General features: G+C 45.3%; 2 protein-coding genes across 2 annotated transcripts in view; both read left to right on the top strand.

Annotated features, from left to right (window-relative positions):
• The first annotated feature begins 387 nt into the window (after positions 1-387).
• Positions 388-3,943, top strand: CNPY2 (canopy FGF signaling regulator 2). Its single transcript, XM_004274149.3, has 6 exons — positions 388-902; positions 1,508-1,620; positions 1,767-1,882; positions 2,717-2,920; positions 3,081-3,177; positions 3,779-3,943. The coding sequence occupies exons 2-6, from the start codon at positions 1,533-1,535 to the stop codon at positions 3,820-3,822; spliced, it is 549 nt and encodes a 182-aa protein (XP_004274197.1). The 5' UTR covers positions 388-902; positions 1,508-1,532; the 3' UTR covers positions 3,823-3,943.
• Positions 3,944-9,015: 5,072 nt separating this feature from the next.
• CS (citrate synthase) overlaps positions 9,016-18,632 on the top strand; it is a 28,989-nt gene continuing 19,372 nt past the window's right edge. Inside the window, exon 1 of the mRNA XM_004274150.3 lies at positions 9,016-9,276. Within this exon, the coding sequence (XP_004274198.1) occupies positions 9,235-9,276 (42 nt within the window). The 5' untranslated portion in view covers positions 9,016-9,234. The remainder of the gene's footprint in view (positions 9,277-18,632) is intronic.

The following is an 18,632-nucleotide window of genomic DNA, read 5'->3' as shown; positions in this document are numbered from 1 at the left end:
TTGAGTGTCATCTATCTCATTAGAAATGTGTGCGTGTGGGGTTCTCTTGACTTCAGCTTTCCTCTCTGTGTTTCTGTTACAACTGGAAAAAACTAAGGCTTTCAAATTTACACCCAGAAATGAAGGTAAAACTCTGGAGTCCAAAATTTAGGATATTGGAGGAGAATGCCTTTCCTGGGCAGTGTTAGGTCTTTGCTGTGGCTGCCTAGAACCCTAAGGTTGGGTTCTTTTAAGACGTACAGTATGGTTTCCCTGTTACGTGTAAAAGGGGAGCTGGAGAAACTGACAAACTACAGGTCCCAGGACATCTTAAAATCTGTAGCTACTAATAAAGAATCTGTGTGGTGCCGCAGTGCTTCCTGGGGGATGTAGTTTTCTGGGTATTGAAACCAGGGCTTCTCACTGGCTAGCGGCACACCTTTCTTTTTGAAGGTCCGAGCCCACCTAGATTGGCACGCGCGAGCCTGACTGCCTCCGTGCACCACGTCAGGTTCTGACTCTGCTTCAAGCCACTCCTATTCTTCGGCTGACCGCCCCCGGTGGTCACGTGGAGCTGTCCGCCACGCAAGTCTGGGTCCTGCGATCCACCGGGGTCCTTGCCGCCTGGGAGCCGCTCCTACGCTGCCTGTTCGCGCGAGAGTTTGGAGGGGCGGGTTTGGGGTCGGTCTCTAGTGTGGGACTCGTACCGTAGCGCATCTGAGACCTGCTTAGGCGTCCACTTAGGGCTCGAGGTGCTGGCTCAGGCAGTCGCCGGGGCACCCCGTGTCTGGAAAGCGCAGGAGCGCTCTGGAGAAGCCTGGACAGCCCCGCTTTCCCGCAGCCAGGTGCTAGGGTCGGGAGCTAAAGTGAGAGTCCGGCTGTCTTCCAGCGCCTGGGCCACGGCGGCGGCCCTGGGAGCAGAGGTGGGACGGATGCGAGTGGCACTGAGGGTCGGGGTTGCACTGGATAGGAGGCAGTGGTGGGGTTATTAGAAAGGGGGCTGGCCCGCACGGGGAATAGCTTATAGGCTGGAGGTGGGGATGCAGCAGTCTCGGTGCTGGGTCCAAATAGGCCCTAGTTATCGAGTGCTCCTCTCGTCAGCCAGCCACCTCGCCACCTCCTGGCCAGAATCAGCTACTCTCCTTGCCAGCAGCTCCTCTGTGCCTGTCGTCCTTGCTTAATCCTAGCCACCAACCCATGGCTGCCACATAGCCCTGTGAATCCTAGGCAGCGGACGCTTAAGTACCAACATCCAAGGCCTCACCTGTCGACGTAGTGTCTGGGGCTAAGCCCCACGTTCCGAGCTCAGCGCTCTCACCCACCGCCCCGGAGCGTCCGGAGCCTCGAGCGCCGGAACAGAGGAGACCTTTTGTGTCCGGGCCATTTCCTGGAAAGTAGAGCCAGATCACACTGAGGCCTTTGTAGGCCTTGGGATGAAGGATTGGGCGGGGGTGGGGGTGGGGGGCGAGGTACAGGGGAGAATGGAGCTGGCTCCTCACACCTATGCTTTATTCCAATCCAAACCCAGGTGGAGCAACCCCATTGCGCTAAAGATGAAGGGCTGGGGTTTGCTGGCCCTGCTTCTGGGGGCCCTGCTGGGAGCTGTCTGGGCCCGGAGGAGCCAGGATCTACACTGTGGAGGTAAAGGCACAAAAGAAACGGGAGGAAGAGTGGGTGGGGAAGATAGAGCCTTGGAGGGCATGGGATCCAAGGCCTGGGAGAAGGATGAGTGGAAGTCCCTGGGTTGATTCCTTTCTCTCCCCACCCCCTGCCCCCCCTTGCACCAGCTTGCAGGGCTCTGGTGGATGAACTAGAGTGGGAAATTGCCCAGGTGGATCCCAAGAAGACCATTCAGATGGGCTCTTTCCGAATCAATCCAGATGGCAGCCAGTCAGTGGTGGAGGTAACTGACTGTTCCCCCAAATAAAATAGCTCACTCTAACTAATTAAGAAGGACCTTAGTTTAATAGGAATGTAGAAAACATTGACCCACATAGGTATCTAAAAGATTGGGCTGTCTTATTTGGAAGAGGCTGGAGGCTTATACCCTATGCATTTGCTTCCTTGGCTCCAAACCCTAATACTTTCTGTTGTAGAAGTCGTTAGCAGACAGGGAACCTTGATCAGCCCCCTTCTCCACATCCTTAATCCACGTGACTTGTGTTTTCACTATGGCAGTATGGTATACAAACAAACATTCATTCGAAAAAAATAGGTCTTATCCTTACATTTAGGAAATTTATTTCAGGTGGAAACATAACACAGACAGAAAGCTGTACCCTGTGGGCATTTGGGAGATGTTAAGGTTATGATGCTTGTGAAATGCTTTAATAGTTGTTATCTTCAAAGCCCATACTGCCTCTCTAATGCTCTCCTCCTATTAAGGGCAGGTATTAGCCTCATTTTAATACAAAAAAGAAAATCATTACCTTACAGCCATAAGAATTAAAAGAATTCAAAGGAAGAGAACACATAGTTGACTAAGGTTAATCAAAGAGGTTGTTTATTTATAATTTGGAGCTAATGACACCTATTTTATTTTTTAGGTTTGTATAATGAGGTAAATAAGATCACATATTTGAAAGGACTTTGGAACTACACAAATCATACTGTTTTTAAATTAGGGAAGGCTTTTTAGAATAGGTTGGTTGAGCTAGATTTGGAAGGAAAAGTAAGGATATAAATTACTAATGTACAGAGGTAGAAAAATGTGACCCAAGGCTGAGGACATTTCTAGGTGCCTTATGCTCGCTCAGAGGCCCACCTCACAGAGCTGCTAGAGGAGGTATGCGACCGGATGAAGGAGTATGGGGAACAGATTGACCCTTCCACCCACCGCAAGAACTATGTACGTGTAGTGGGCCGGAATGGAGAATCCAATGAACTGGACCAACAGGGGATCCGAATTGATTCAGACATCAGTGGCACCCTCAAGTTCGCGGTGAGCTATGGGAGTGGGTAGCCAGTTCTTGGAAACTAGGGGAATTATTGGAGAGCCCAAGTGGAAAGTTGGATGAATGTCCTTGTCCTCCTCTCTGGAGGTGGAGACCAGAGGCTTCCCTTGCTGTCTTCTCTCACTCCTTTCTCCCTTGGGTTGACAGTGTGAGAGCATTGTGGAGGAATACGAGGATGAACTCATTGAATTCTTTTCCCGAGAGGCTGACAATGTTAAAGACAAACTCTGTAGTAAGCGAACAGGTAAGCTATTCCCACTTTACCTCCTGTCCTCACATCCCTGTGGAACCCACATTCTCTAGTGTGTGTCCCACCCCTGCTCCTCCAACACCCCCCTAGTACCCCCTCCTCCAACCTCTGATGTTAGCTCAAGAGTTGGCTTCCATTACTTAGGCTTAGGGACTTGGGTTGTTCCTCTCCATTCTTTTCCCGTTGGCTTTCAGAATTTGTGGCTCCCTCACCTGAGTGAGACACTGGTGAGAGGACGGTGGGAATGTTTTGTCATTTAAAAGCATATGCTCTGGGGACTTCCCTGGCGGTCCAGTGGTTAAGACTTCATCTTCCAGTGCAGGGGGTGCGGGTTCGATCCCTGGTCAGGGAGCGAAGATTCCCACATGCCTCAGGGCCAAAGAACCAAAACATGAAACAGAAACAATATTGTAACAAATTCAATAAAGACTTTAAAAAAATGGTCCACATCAAAAAATCTTGGAAAGAAAAAGCATATGCTCTGAAAAGTGGTGGTCAGTGTGTGTGTCAGTTTGTTTTGGGATATTTTCTTGATAGTGGCATATATCAGTATGAGAGTGGCATTGTCTTTGAAACTGTCATGTGCTATTTGCAGATCTATGTGACCATGCCCTGCACATATCGCATGATGAGCTATGAACCACTGGAGCGGCCCAGACTGACAAGCTTGATGGATCACCCCCAGGAGGGGAGAGGGTGGCAATGCCTTTTATATTATGTTTTTACTGAAATGAACTGAAAAAATATGAAACCAAAAGTATGAACCGTGTTGTCTTTTCATGCCCAGAATTGGCCCTTAAATTAGGCTTGAAAATAGGAGATTCCAGACAGGAAAGAAAAGGGAAGGGAAGGAAGAGCTTTGGGAATGGTATAGCGCTAAAGTAGGAGGAGCCTGAAGCTTTCATTCTTTTGTTATCTGAGATTCCTGCTGGACTCACAAACTAGATAAGCATTTATTCCGTGCTTATTCAATATGATGTGTTTAGAGTCTAATTATAGTGAGAAGAGGAACCTCTATGAATAAGCTAGGGAACATGAATAAGTGTATGGTAGTATAGGATTCTAGAAATTACTTGTATTCATACTGATGAAACATAAAGTAAGATAGAGCTCAGTCCTGAAGGAAATGGATTTTTCTACCCTCCCTACCCTTCCAGATGGAGGGATCGGCAAGAGCATACAGGAAAGGGCAAATGGATGTGATCAGCTCAGCTGAAAAGTAAGGGCTTTATCAGATAGGGAGAAGTGAGGTAAGGAATGTTATTAAAGGAAAGGCCTTGCTTGCTGGTCTAAGCTTTCAGATTTGATGCCAAAGCAACAGTAAAGTATACCTTTATCATCTCTATCACTAGCCATTGTCAATGTGGACCATAAGTGTGTCCCCATTTTCTGTGTGTAGAGATTCTGTACTGGGGCATAGGGATAAAAATATAAAGGATACCTTCTTTGAGGAGATTCTTAAACACCCTAATCCTGAGGTGTGGCTGTCTCAGGGTTTGGAATGGAACATTTGTCCCAGGAATGCCTCAGGGAGAGAACACCCGTTATTCAGGTTTATTACATTTCAAAGACTTTCAGCACTTTAGAATCTAAAGGCCCTTGGAAGTCATCTAGTTCACCTTTGTAGATGAAGTAACTGATTTTACAGATAAAGAAGCCAAGGCCCAGAGAAACCACAGGTTCTCAAGTTCTGTATGTAGTGGCAAAACTGGATCTATAAGCTAATGTTCCCAAGTGTCAATCTGATCTAATATAGCTGTGAAGTAGCTTCTGTTTTACGTCTTCTTTTTCTCTTAATACCTTACACTAAGCCTGGCACACGGAATGAATGTGTTCAACAAAGCTTTCTTGTACCACAAATCCCTATGAAATCTAACAATTAACTAGCTCAGAGCAAGCACCCTGATATTAGTTGACAACTAAATTCAGTGTCTAGTGCTAATTCCTTCTTCTCTTGTCAGTCATGAGAAATGCTGTATCCTGTCAAATCAGTTTTCCAGACCAGCTGTTACTAAGCTTTATTTCTTCTGTGATGCACGTGAATGATGTTCACTTGCTTCATTCCCCTATGAGTATACCCAGGATTCTGTCTATTGCTGCTTGGTGTCTGTAAGTTCTTACTCTTCCACCAGAAAGCTTATCAGAAATGTAAGTGAGAGTACTCTTATAGGGAACTTGAAGCTGTTGTAATTTACAAAAAAAGCAAGTTATTTGCAAGTTTTAATAAATAAAACAAATTTAATGTTAATCAGTAACAAGTTACTTGTGATGTTCCTCACTAGTTTGTCATCGGCTGGAGAACAGCCGTTAATTCTCCAGCCCAAGAGTCTTTGCCATTGGGACACAGGCATGTGTCTTACATAGGGAAGAGTGGACATTATCATCCTTGACTTGATCCTCAGGAGGATATACTTTGCATATCTCTTAATTCATGTCATAGGTTAGCACAAGGAATCCATGAATTTATCTGAACCTTTCTGGAGGCTACTAAAATTATTCTAGCCTAGTATTCGGTAGAGCATATACTCAACCCTGCATATCTGTTTACACCTTAAATTTTAGATACCTCGTAAATGAGTTTATCAGAAAAATGTTAGCTTTTAAAGAAATATTCCCGAAGACAGTGTGACAGTGTTTTTTGTTTTTTTGTTTGTTTGTTTGCCACACCACGAGGCTTATGGGATCTTAGTTCCCCAACCAACACCGGGCCCTTGGCAGTGAAAGTGCAGAGTCCTAACCACTGAACCGCCAGGGAATTCCCAAAGACAGTGTTAAATGAGATCCAGGTGTGACTAGGAAAATGTATTATGTGAAAATCTAGTCCTTAAAAATAAGTTTTAGAGGATTTGTTTTTGCTGTGGAAAGGACTCCGAGCAAGAACAAGATTCCTTTAAATATAGGACAGAGATGAATAGCAAGGGAAAAACAACTAGTATATGTTAAATACTCATATAACAAGCGCATACACACACTTATTTAATCTTTACAGCTCTAACAAATACTAGATGTTACTCCCATTTGCAGAGGAAGAAACCAAGCTCAAAGAGGGGTGGGAGAGCCAAAGCTTCAGCCCTAGCAATCATCTTATCCCTAGGCCGATGGAGTCTCCATGTAGTCCCCAGTGGCTCTGTAAAGTACTACTTCTTTTATTTGTTTGAAAACTACCTTCAAGTTTGAACACATGCCCTCTGAGTCTAATAATCTACAGTGAAAAAGCACTATATCCTCTTTTCAGCCATTTTCCCAGCCTGATTATTCCTTGTAAGAAGCCCATTCTATCCCCCTGGTCTTTTTAGGTGCTAAATGTTTGTCTCTCCTTACCTGTATTCTGGGAAGGTCGTCATTTATCATGTATTTCAGGTATCTTTTTTTTTTTTTTTGGCTGCACCCCACGGCTTGCGGGATCTTAGTTCCCAGATCAAGGATTGAACACATGCCCCCTGCATTGGAAGCGAGGAGTCCTAACCACTGGACCACCAGGGAATTCCCTATAGTTCCTTATCTTTTAAAATATCTTTAAATATAGCAACACACTGAGCTAATGTGCCCAAGAGACTGTTAACAATGACTCAAAGTCTCCTTCCTGAGTTGCAGCTGATAATTTACAGTCAGCACCATATAAACAATACAGCTTAGTAGTTAAAATACAGCTTCTGGAGTGAGGCCACCCTAGGTCTGAATTCTAGCAATGCCAATTACAAGCTATGGTCCTGAGTAGGATACTTTATCTAAACCTTGGTTTCCTCCTCTGTAAAGCTACTACCATTACCTACATCCCTTAGAGTTGTGAGGATTAATTAAGGTAATGCATGTACCACATTTAGATAGTTTCTGGAAATAGGAAGTACTTAATAAATTTTAGCTGCTACCCATTAAAAAAAGGAGTTTGGTTTACTGATATGAGTTTAAGTTCCATCTGCATTCTCCCACTTATCCTTGGCCACCAGGGGGCACCATTGCCTCTGTCCATTTTAAAGAGGTCATTCCAAACGTCAAGATGACCTCGATGCTCACCCTTCTCTCCCTTGTCCCCTCCAGTTCTCAGGCACTTAGTTGTATTTGGACCTAGAGTTCGCTTGGCTCCTTTATTCATGCTAATCCTTCTCCCTTAACTTTCTTCCCATCTCCCCAGGTCCCAACCATGTTCAGAGAAAGGCTCTAAGCCAGCTCCTGGGAGATACCATTTAGTCCCTTTGAGTCCTGGGCTTTCCCATTGGCCTTATAGCAATGGATGTCAGGACTGAACAACTTCAAAATAAGTCCATAAAGTCCTCAGGACACTAGGCTCCAGGACACTGTGAGCATTATTGTTCCCCACCCTTCCTCCAATCACTAGAGCTCCAAAATAGGTTACCCTTATGGCCACTCCGTAATTATCCCTTTGGTAGCCTCACCCTGAGAATGCCTCCTGCCACTTGGGGCACTGGAGCTCAGTCCTCTGGCCTGCGGGCTAGTCTCTGTGGATAATTAACCAGAGAGAAGAAACCAGGTCAGACTATTCTAGGGTTAGGAGGAAATCCTCTGTGAGATGCTAAATTGGGAGCAAATATTGATCAGTGGAGCTTTGAAGTCACCGAGGAGATAGCTGAGGTCAGTGCTCCCCTGGGGCACTGCTTGGATTCTCTTTATGAAGTTTCTAAGATCTACCCATCTGATCCCCAAGCCAGAGAAGCATTGGTTGGTAGGTGTAAAGCTGAGTATAAGGAAACCCCGGAAGAGAAAACGGCATGTTTCTTTCTCTTTTTCCAAGTCCAAGCTATAAACTAGGTTCTTTATAAACAGGATCTGTCTAAACCCGGCTTAGATGGTACTGAGACCTCTGAACTTTGTTACTTCTATGTGAGGAGATAAAAGGGCTGTCCACTTGGGCCTTGGGTCATTCCTCTCTGCCCTTGGGTCAATGACAATGATATCTTAGCAAGGTAGAAAGGTCCTAAGTTCTTGTCTACCCAAAAGAATGAGTCAAGAATGATGTAGATCACTTCAGTGCCATGGTTCATTTAATGGTCTCTGGGGAGCAGAGAATAAGAGTGTATCGAATATAGCCAAGCAGGTATAAAGGTCCAGAGGCCCTATGGGAGTGACGGGAGTGATGTGACAAAAAGGGAGGTGATTTTGGATGAGGGGTTGGTCTGCAGCTCCTGATATTTTGGCTAGATGTGGGGTGGACCGTTTGTGTGGGGCTATGTGACTGGAGTGGCAGTGAGACTAATACCCAGGACCCAGAGGCTCTGGACTGCACTGGAAAGCTTCATATTAAGGGGGCGTTTGTGAGACGGGTTTCCTGGCATTAGTCACAGAACTGACAGCTGGCAAAGACCACTGGATATTCAGGCTCCTGCCTTTGCTTTCCTTCTCCACATTCTGGGTCTGTTGGTATCTATAATACCATGGCTTACCTCAAATGATTTCCACCAAGTAGCTAACTCGGGCATCATAGCCTGTGTCCACATGATGTCACCTCTATGGCCATTAAGTCATTGACCAAAGACGTTCAAGAAAGCACACCAAGGGATTAGGATCAGTTGTCGTGATAATGTATTAAGGGGTTGGCTTCCGAGGACCTTCAAAGGTCGAAGTCCTTGGGGCTTTTTCTCTGATAGCCACCTCACAATTAACCTCAAAGGTGTTAAGGATAAGGGGAAAAGCCTAAATAAGTTAACTGAGTTCTCAGGCACATACTTAACCACCTACACGCTTCCCCCGCCCATCCACCGTTAATTAGCTTACCCCGGACGGTCCAATCCTCCCAGCCACAACTGCTGTCAACGTCTTAGGGCCCGCCCCCCATGCACACTGGACCAATGGCTGAGCCCGGGGCGAATCCCTTGAGAGGGGGCGGGAGCGGGTTCCGGGCGGTAGGCGGAGCCTCACTGAGGACCCCGGGCTGGGCGCCGCCGCCGGCTCGTTTACCCTTTCCCTCAGCCGCCTCCTTTCCACCTTGTTCCCTTCGTCGGCGCGGCCTCTGGTGCAGCGGCGGCGGCGGCTCCCGTTCCTACCGCAGTTCTCTTCCCTCCTTCCCTCCCCGTCAGATCCCCGAGTTCGCCCACCATGGCTTTACTCACTGCGGCCGCCCGGCTCTTCGGAGCTAAGGTGAGCAACTAGGAGAGAGCGCGCCGTCCCAGGGTGGGGCTGAGGCGACTGCAGGCCCACTAGCGCCGGGGTCTCCCTCCCCTACCCAGGCGCACCCCAGCGCATCTTAAAGGGGCCTTGCGCTTGGCTGGCCGCCAGCCCTGCGTGGCGCTCACAGGGTCACGTGCTTCACTGCCTACCGGCCCCTGGGGGTGTTGAGCTCCGCACGCCCCGGCTTGCGTTCTTGGGCCGGTGGGAAGGCCGGACCCAGCTGTCACCCTGCCTGTCTGGGGTGGAAGAGGCGGGGATGCTTGGCCTTGGAAAAAGGAGTGGAGAACACAGGTGTTGTGTTCCGTTGGAGTTAGGGAAAGAGCCTGTTTGGAGGAAGGGGCGGGGTAAGAGAAGTGGCAGGGGTGAGCAGGTGTGCTCACTCTACCCCTGGGCCAGAGCTGGAGCCTTGGCTAATTTCGGCTTCTGCTTTGTAGAGAGGGCCTTGTCAGTTTTTGAACTTCCTGCTTCCATTTCCATTTCTCCAACCCAGTTATTTAAGCCTTTAGTGACCAAGCATAGCAGTTCCTGCTAGAGGAATGCTACTCGGGTCCTCTTTGTCCTTGGGACTGTTGCACTTACTCTTTATATAGGAGGAGCTTGGGTTGGGTGGAGCGCTTGTGTGAAAGCTTCTGCATGATTATCACGTATGATTGGAGAAAAAAACAGAAAGGTTTTTCCCCCAAACTGCAGGCTGGCAAGTGAAGATATTGGGCAGGAAATAGTAATTCCAAGGTTACATGACCGGTCCTACTACTTGCTCACTCAGGTTTTGCTGTTGCTCTTAAGTCTGCTCTACCCAGGAAAGATTCCTCTTATTCTTTGGGGCCCCTTACTTGACTTTTGTTGCCGTTGGAATCAGGAATATTGTTGCAGGTAATGGTGCTTTCAATTTCATATTGCCAAAATTACTTTTGTCTCTGGGCAACTTGGCTCTTTAAACAGAGAAACTGGTGTGCTGAGGGAGTCCCAGCCTTCTAATCCAAGCAGGGACAGTCCCACAAGTGACCTTGACTCCTGCAAAGAACTTATACTTTCTCTTCTGCAGACAGATTAAAGTTGCCAGCACCTGAGGGGAGGAAGGGAAACCTTAGAATTGTTTTGGCTTACTGTGTTATCTTGCATGGTTGGTGATAAGGTGAAGCATGTAGGATTTACAGGTTCTTCCAGGTACTCAGCAGCAAGGTGGAGGCTGATCATTTGGGAGATACTTGTCTTACCTGACGGTAGTTTCTTCCGCTGCCAGAGACCAGGGTAAGGAAGCCTCTTGGGAAATGAAGCAAGTCCTAGATAGTGTTTTGGCAGAATAGGGGACACTATAATTAGCTCATTCCAGAGCTGCTAACCCAGACCAGATAATCTAACCCTACAGTTTGAAAAAGCCTTTAGAATTTACGTTCGAATTTATTTTGCCTCTTAAACCTCTGAGGAAACTCAGAAAGCTTTTGGGTTGGGCTTCCCTGGTGGCGCAGTGGTTGAGAGTCCGCCTGCCGATGTAGGGGACACGGGTTCGTGCCCCGGTCTGGGAAGATCCCACATGCTGCGGAGCGGCTGCGCCCGTGAGCCATGGCCACAGAGCCTGCAGGCTCCGCAACGGGAGAGGCCACAACAGTGAGAGGCCCGCGTACCGCAAAAAAAAAAAGAAAAGAAAAGAAAAGAAAGCTTTTGGGTTGACAGGGCTACCTAACTGTAGTGATCATTACTGTTTTGTTTACTTTCCTGTTAGAGACGGACCTGAGGATCCCAAAAACCTGTATATTGGAAGCCATTAGAAGGCTTTCGACCCTTAAAACTAATAAAGCCTATCAGATTGAGGAGTAGAAACTTTCTGAGATCTAAGCAGTTAACAGCTAGGATACCAAGAAGCCTTTCAGTTTGTCAGCATTGCTAGCACCTGCCTGAGCTTTCCAGATTAGTCTGCAGTACTCAATTTTACTTTTGCTAGTAAGGTAGGCTTTAGAAGGCAAAAATAGTCTTCTAGCCTGCTACTGTGATTCTCAAGGTCAGGTGTAGTTCGCTTTTCTGAGAAATTTTTTTGACCTTGCCAAGAGACACAAATACTAGTCATTGTTCTGTTGTTCCACTGTTGTTCCTTCCCACTGTCAGGTAATTTTTTTTTTTAATGATTTTTTTTTTTAATGTTGAGCCTTCTTTTTAATTTATTTATTTTTATTTTTGGCTGTGTTGGCTTTCTCTGGTTGTGGCAAGCGGGGGCCGCTCTTCATCACGGTGCGCGGGCCTCTCACTGTCGTGGCCTCTCTTGTTGTGGAGCACAGGCTCCAGACGCGCAGGCTCAGTAGTTGTGGCTCACAGGCCTAGTCGCTCCGCGGCATGTGGGATCTTCCCAGACCAGGGCTCGAACCCGTGTCCCCTGCATTACCAGGCAGATTCTCAACCTCTGCGCCACCAGGGAAGCCCCACTGTCAGGTAATTTAATGAACACCTGAGTTGGAGAGACCACCTGTTTCAGAGCCTTGAGATTATTTTGACTTCTTGTTTACCTGAATGAATTTCTACTAAGCAATGGTATTAGCTGTGGGTGCCTTAGCTTTGTGCTGTAAATACTGTCTTTTCATAGGTGATCTGGGTTGGGAATTAGAGTAGGGCCACCAGTTAACTTTTGGATTCATGCCAAAGTGACTTAACCAACCCTAGTTGCTTCTTGTGTCATTGAGAATTGCTCCTCCAAGCTAGGATGTTTGATAACTTTGCGTAAATCAATCCAGAAATGTTTCTAGATTATTCCTAGACTTTCTCAAGACTCTTAATACCCGTGATTCCTCTACAGCAGACGTACACCACTGCACATCTCTTGTATAAATCCTAGTCTGAAATTGGGTTCTACAAAACTGAGTCAGTTTTGTCCTGTGAAATGTTAGTTAGGCTTAAAGCCCCAAACTTCTAAGGGCAAGCACTCAAATCTCTTTGCCTTCATTTTGATTATCAGCCTACCCAAAGTAATGGCAATTCCTTGACGCTTACTAGATGGACCAAAGATGAAAAATGGAGAATAAATCCTCATCATGTGCTAATGGTGGTATGATTGCATTTGTTCTTCCTAGTGGTCTTTAGATTGGTAGCAGGTGAATGCATGGGTGTGGGGAGGCATTGAGGTGAGCCGTGGTGAAGTGGATAATCAGAGAAGGGAAGGCTGGCATTCCTAGTTCTTAGAGTGCAAGTGGGCAGAAGGCAGGAAACCAGACTTGGTGGATCTCCCTAAAGCCACAGAGTAATTCCTTCTGCCCTCTTTTCAGTGCCCTATGTGATAGAGTTGAATAGGATTTGAGTGAAATTAAAAACAGTAGTGAGGCAGCTTTAGCAATGGCTCTTAGGATCTGACTGTCTTTCAGTTCTCCCTCAACTTGCCTAAGTTCCTATATTTCTTTTAACATGTTACCATTTTTTTTAATTAATTTTATTTATTTTTGGCTGCATTGCGTCTTCGTTGCTGCACGTGGGCTTTCTCTAGTTGCAGCAGGAGGGGGCTACTCTTTGTTGTGGTGTGTGGGCTTCTCTTGTTGCAGAGCATGGCCTCTAGGTATGCGGGCTTCAGTAGTTGCAGCACATGGGCTCAGTAGTTGTGGCACACGGGCTGAGTTGCTCTACAACATGTGGGATCTTCCTGGACCAGGGCTCGAACCTGTGTCTCCTGCATTGGCAGGCAGATTCTTAACCACTGCGCCCCAGGGAAGTCCTTAACATGTTATCATTTAAAAAGCTACGGGCTTCCCTGGTGGCACAGTGGTTGAGAGTCTGCCTGCCGATGCAGGGGACACAGGTTCGTGCCCTGGTCCGGGAAGAGCCCACATGCCGCGGAGCGTCTGGGCCCGTGACATGGCCACTGAGGCTGTGCGTCCGGAGCCTGTGCTCCGCAACAGGAGAGGCCGCAGCAGTGAGAGGCCCACGTACCGCAAAAAAAAAAAAAAAAAGCTCCGTAAGTAAGTTCACAGTGGGCGTCATCACCTGAGGTGCTTCTTCACATTGCACATTCATGAATCCTACCTTCAGATTCTGATTCAGCAAAGGTGGGATGGATCTGGAAACTTGTATTTTTTCAAGTGTCTCATTTGACTGCTTGGTGATCCCCTCCAGTTGGGCCAACTGTGTTTAATGTATATATGAAGCTTTGAGTGTTTTGACTTTTTTTTTTTTTAGTGATTATTTTAAATGACTTCAGAAATAACTATTCTAAGAAATAGTCTGATTTAGACTATTTCTCTGGGTTTGTCTTCCTAGGCCTTTTTTTCAAATGCCTGAGGAAAAGTTTCTTGTAAATCCCTGAAACAAAGCATTGTAAGAACTAGTAGAAGTGAGGGAACAGTTTCTAGTTCCTGAAAAAGTAGTACAGTGACAGATCCTATATACTTTATTCAGTAGTGTATGCTTAGTGTGCACATAATAAGTAGATGTTCAGCAACTATTTGTTAAAGAACAGTAAGAATTTCTCTGAAAGGAAAATTAGGACTCGACTCTTTTCTGAGTCTGAATTGGTGTCCTTTCCCGTCTTCTTCACTGAATAATCAGCGAACCTTTAGCAAAGGGTCTGTTAGACAATGAGAGTTCGGCAGAATTATTAAGGAAACTCTTGTGAGTATGAAGGGCATCACAGTATGAAATCTGAAGATTGCTCAGGCTATTAAGTGGCCTGACCAAGTAGTGCAGGCAGACTTCCAATATCACCATTGTGAAACACAGATGTTAAATGGCTTTAGTTCTCTGACCTGGTTCTGGGGAGAGAGGAGCCTTTGTCCTATGTGTGTTCTTTTTCACTTAATGCAAGTTGTTTCTTCTGCATTGGAAGCCTTTGTAGCACAAGATTTTTCCTACAGTTATTAGTGAATTATATTTGCTTCATCAACTAAGCCAGTTCTGGCTTGGCAAGCTCTGATCTTTTATTGATGAAGGACAAGGCTCTAATAAAATCAGGAGCATCTCTCACAAGTTTTTTTTGGTTTTTTTTGGTTTTTTTTGTTTTTTTTTGTTTTGGCAGTACGCGGGCCTCTCACTGTTGTGGCCTCTCCCGTTGCGGAGCACAGGCTCCGGACGCCCGGGCTCAGCGGCCATGGCTCACGGGCCCAGCCGCTCCGCGGCATGTGGGATCTTCCCGGACCGGGGCACAAACCCGCGTCCCCTGCATTGGCAGGCGGACTCTCAACCACTGCGCCACCAGGGAAGCCCTCACAAGTTTTTTTTTTTAATTTTTAAATTGAGGTATAGTTGATTTACAATATTATATTAGTTTCAGGTATACAACATAGTGATTCAACATTTTTTAGATTATACTCCATTTATAGCTATTATAATGTATTGGCTATATTCCCTGTGCTGTACAATATATCCTTGTAGCCTATTAATTTTATACACAGTAGTTTGTAATCTCACAAGTTTGTTGGAGCTCCTGGATATGTGGCAGGATATGTTCTGAATGTGCCTAGGATAGGGAATCAAAGGAAATTTGGCTTTTCCCATGTAGAGTAAGGGTCCTAGATGTGGATCAATGATGATAATAGGCTAGGAGGAATAAGAGAAATAACCACATTATTGAGTAAGTGCTTATCCAAATGGTATTCTACTGTTCCCAGAATTTGGGGGAGAAGGGAGTAGTTTGTTTTTGTTTTTGTTTTTTTTGGCTGCGCTGGGTCTTCCTTGCAGCGCTTGGGCTTCTCTATGGGCTCCACAGTGCGTAGGCTCAGTAGTTGCGGTGCGTGGGCTTCTCTCTAGTTTGGCTCTCTAGTTGGGGTGCGCAGGCTCCAGAGCACACGGGCTCAGTAGTTGCAGCACAAGGGTTTAGTTGCCCTGTGGCATGTGGGATCTTAGTTCCCCGACCAGGGATTGAACCCGCGTCCCCTGCTTTGGAAGGCAGATTCTTAACTACTGGACCACCAGGGAAGTCCCGAGAAGGGAGTAGTTTTAATTGATTTTTGTTAAGTGATTTCGCCAATACCCTATTCCAGAAATACCCTAAGTATTATAAGCAAGTCTTTGGCAGAATTTCCTGCATGTATTATTTGTCCTTTTCCTCCCTTGGCCCTTTAAGATAGAGGTTCCTTTAATTATATTTTTCCATCCTAGCATAGCACATTTGAGAGCTACAGCCCATTTCTATCAATAATAGCCAGCTCACTAAAAGAGTTATTGCAAGGGGTGGCAGCATATGAGGTTTGAAAATCCTTTTAGTGATTGCGATACCCCCATCCTGTAGAGAATCCTGGCTGTCAGACATTGTGAGCCAGGCCCTTATCTTCGGAAGTAGCGCTCTCCATTTCTCCCCATGAAGGAGCTGACCTATTGAGTGAGGTGACTCCCTGATTCACCTGACAGGTGCTGTTCCAGTAGGATGACTTTACACGTGGCATGCAACCAGAAGCCAAAAGCCCCGCTGCCACACCTCCAGAACTGGGGGAGGAGCTGGGAGGTGAAAGTTCAGGGATGACTCAGAGATTTGTAATCTGCCTGTTGCATCTGTGAGTATAGCTTGGATGTACTATACAAAGCCATTTAGCAGCTTTCCTTGGCAGCCAGGAGTAGATGAAATGAGGTATGTAGCCTAGGGTATGACAGTCCTCTAACATCTTCTGTCTAGATTTGCTTGCTGGTGGGGATTATGGTTAGTTAAATTTGTTTCCTCTCCTTGAGACTCTTCTCTTGGTCAGGAGGCCCTTAGGAAATTGGGGCTTTATTTCCTGTTCTACAGCTAGAGGGAATTATCCATTCACCCCTTCCTCAGGCTTGACTGCCTCTTTCCTGGAATCCAACTCCACGAGAAAATTGTGACATGAGTTGGTAGGTAATAGGCCAACACATTTCTAAGAAACAGATATTTATTGATCTCAGCTATACAGAAGGCACTGTTCCAGATGCCTTCATGCAAATGATTTCATATAGTCTACTTGTCTACCCTGCAGTTGGCTTTGTTGTTACCAGTTTAGAGGTGTGAAAATTGAAACTAGAAGTTAGGTCATACAGCCATGGTAGCACAGCAGGATAGTGGCAGAACCTGGATTTAGGACTTGACCCTTGATAACACCATATCCCAGGCTCTTTATATTCTACCCTTCTGCTTCCTTGCTTAATGCTTTAAACCATGGATGTTTCTTAAACTTTATTGTTCATAGGAATCACTTAGTGAGTTTGTTAAACTGGAGATTTGGATTTAGTAGGTCTGAGGTGAGGCCCAAGATTCTGCATGTCTGACAAGCTCCAAGTAATGCTTGTATTGCAGGCTAGGCATTCATATTTTAAATAGCAAGGCTTTTGAGTACCTTTACATATATGTCCTTGTTGGAGCCTTAGAATCAGACTTTGAGCTAAGTAGCTTGAGTGTTATCCTAAATGTGGAGAGGAAAAGGGAAACAGTAGTTAGTTGTTTGCTTTGGATGTCTCAGTTATTTAGTAATGGAGCTGGGACTAGAACCCAAATTTCCTTTCCTAATTCCAAGGCATGTGCTTTGTGCTCTGTCTTCTACATCATTAGATAAAGTTGTCCTAACTTGAATTTTTCCTATTGTAGCCTTTTGGGTGGTCATATCAATGAATTGCTGCTTTTAAAATCCTTCATATTTCTTTAGTTTTTTCCCTAGGTTGCAGGGTGAGCTAAAATATGACTAAATTTGACATTGAAGGATGCTAGAAAGTGGCCATACTATTTAATTTTCTACATTTATTATATAATAAATACAGAGCACTTGCTGTGTGTCAGGCATGGTTTTAAGTAAATATTGACCTAATTAATTCTCATAGCAGGTACTCACAGCAGGTACTATTACTGTTCCCATTTTACAAATATTTTCTCAGGTCCTTTCTCTCCCCCTCTCCCCCTCTCCCCCTCTCCCCCCTCCCCCTCTCCCCCTCTCCCCCTCTCCCCCTCTCCCCCTCTCCCCCTCTCCCCCTCTCCCCTTCTCTCCCTCTCTCCTTCTCCTTCTCCTTCTCCTTCTCCTTCTGGGACCCATATAATGCGAATGTTGGTGCGTTTAATGTTGTCCCAGAGGTCTCTGAGACTGTCCTCATTTCTTTTCATTCTTTTTTCTTTATTCTGTTCTGCGGCAGTGATTTCCACCATTTTGTCTTCCAGCTTGCTTATCCGTTCTTCTGTCTCACTTATTCTGCTACTGATTCCTTCTAGTGCATTTTTTATTTCAGTTATTGTATTGTTTATTTGTTCTTTAGTTTTTCTAGGTCTTTGTTAAACATTTCTTGTATCTTCTTGATCTGTGCCTCTATTCTTTTTTCAAGATCTTGGATCATCTTTACTATCATTACTCTGAATTCTTTTTGGGTAGATTGTTCTCATTTTACAGATAAGGAAATTGAAGCACAGAAAGATTAAATGACTTGGCTAGGGTCACACAGCCAGAAATGTAGTAGGAACACAATATACTAGCTTTATTCTATAGCTACATAGCCACGCTTTCCACAAACTAGCATTGCTTTGCAAATTGGAGATCTGGCTAAGAAGTGTTGCTGATGGAGGTTAGGGACAGTTGAGATCAGCTCTCCTTAAATTACTTTTGAGGTGCCTCATTAAATGGCAAAGACACTCTCTACAAAGGAAATTAAGACTTTGCTGGTGGTGGAAGTGGGGTGATAGTTTAGTTGCAAGTTCCTCTTCCCCAACCATTCCTTTAAAGTAGCATTCATATAAAAAGATCTGAGAATTGACTATAACTAAGCAGCAGTCATGACCTATCTGACACCTTTAAATGATGTTTCATTCTTACAGCCTTGTTAGGTGACCTTCCAGCCTTTTTTTTCTGATTTCTTTTTTTCTTTTTTTTACCTTAAATGAAGTAAAAGGAGAAGGAAGCTCGTTGATTCTAGTAGTTCTCTCTCACAAGGGGAAAAAACTGTTTTTGTCTGGCTCTCATTCTGTCTGCTGAGCTTGGATAGATTTTTTTTCTTTTGCCTAAGATTTAACTTTAAACTATTCTTCTTATAATCCTTCCTCTTGCCAATGAAGCAGCCAGCCATTACAGAAACTTCAGCATGGTTTAGAAGTGGAAAAATTATCATTATGGAGAGATTTCAACTTCTTTTTTCTCTATGATGGTATGTTTCCCTATAGCCTCTTTAAAAACAAAACAGAACCACAACAACAAACTACCCACAATTAAAAGGTCTGTTGAGTGCTGATGTGGTCTCTGGGAGATAGGGCCTCTATTATAGGGAATCTGTGGGACCATGGAGCATGGAATAGCTTGAACATGGTTAGCACTGTAGAACAATAGTTTGAACTTATTCACAGGTTTTCCCTTGTTCACTTTTTGGTGACTAGTAAGAAAAAGCAAAGTTCTTTTTTTTTTTTAATTAATTTATTTGGCTGCCTTGGATCT

Source organism: Orcinus orca, chromosome 11, assembly GCF_937001465.1.
Source record: "Orcinus orca chromosome 11, mOrcOrc1.1, whole genome shotgun sequence".
In the NCBI taxonomy this organism is placed as follows: domain Eukaryota; kingdom Metazoa; phylum Chordata; class Mammalia; order Artiodactyla; family Delphinidae; genus Orcinus; species Orcinus orca.
Note: the sequence above shows the minus strand (reverse complement) of the source record. Positions and strands in the feature narration are given on the sequence as shown.

Coding starts and splice junctions, on each gene's coding strand:
- CNPY2 (XM_004274149.3), top strand. CDS start 1,533: ATGAAGGGCTGGGGTTTGCTGGCCCTGCTTCTGGGGGCCCTGCTGGGA. Junction 1,621..1,766: donor CCAGGATCTACACTGTGGAG/GTAAAGGCACAA, acceptor CCCTTGCACCAG/CTTGCAGGGCTCTGGTGGAT. Junction 2,921..3,080: donor GTGGCACCCTCAAGTTCGCG/GTGAGCTATGGG, acceptor TTGGGTTGACAG/TGTGAGAGCATTGTGGAGGA.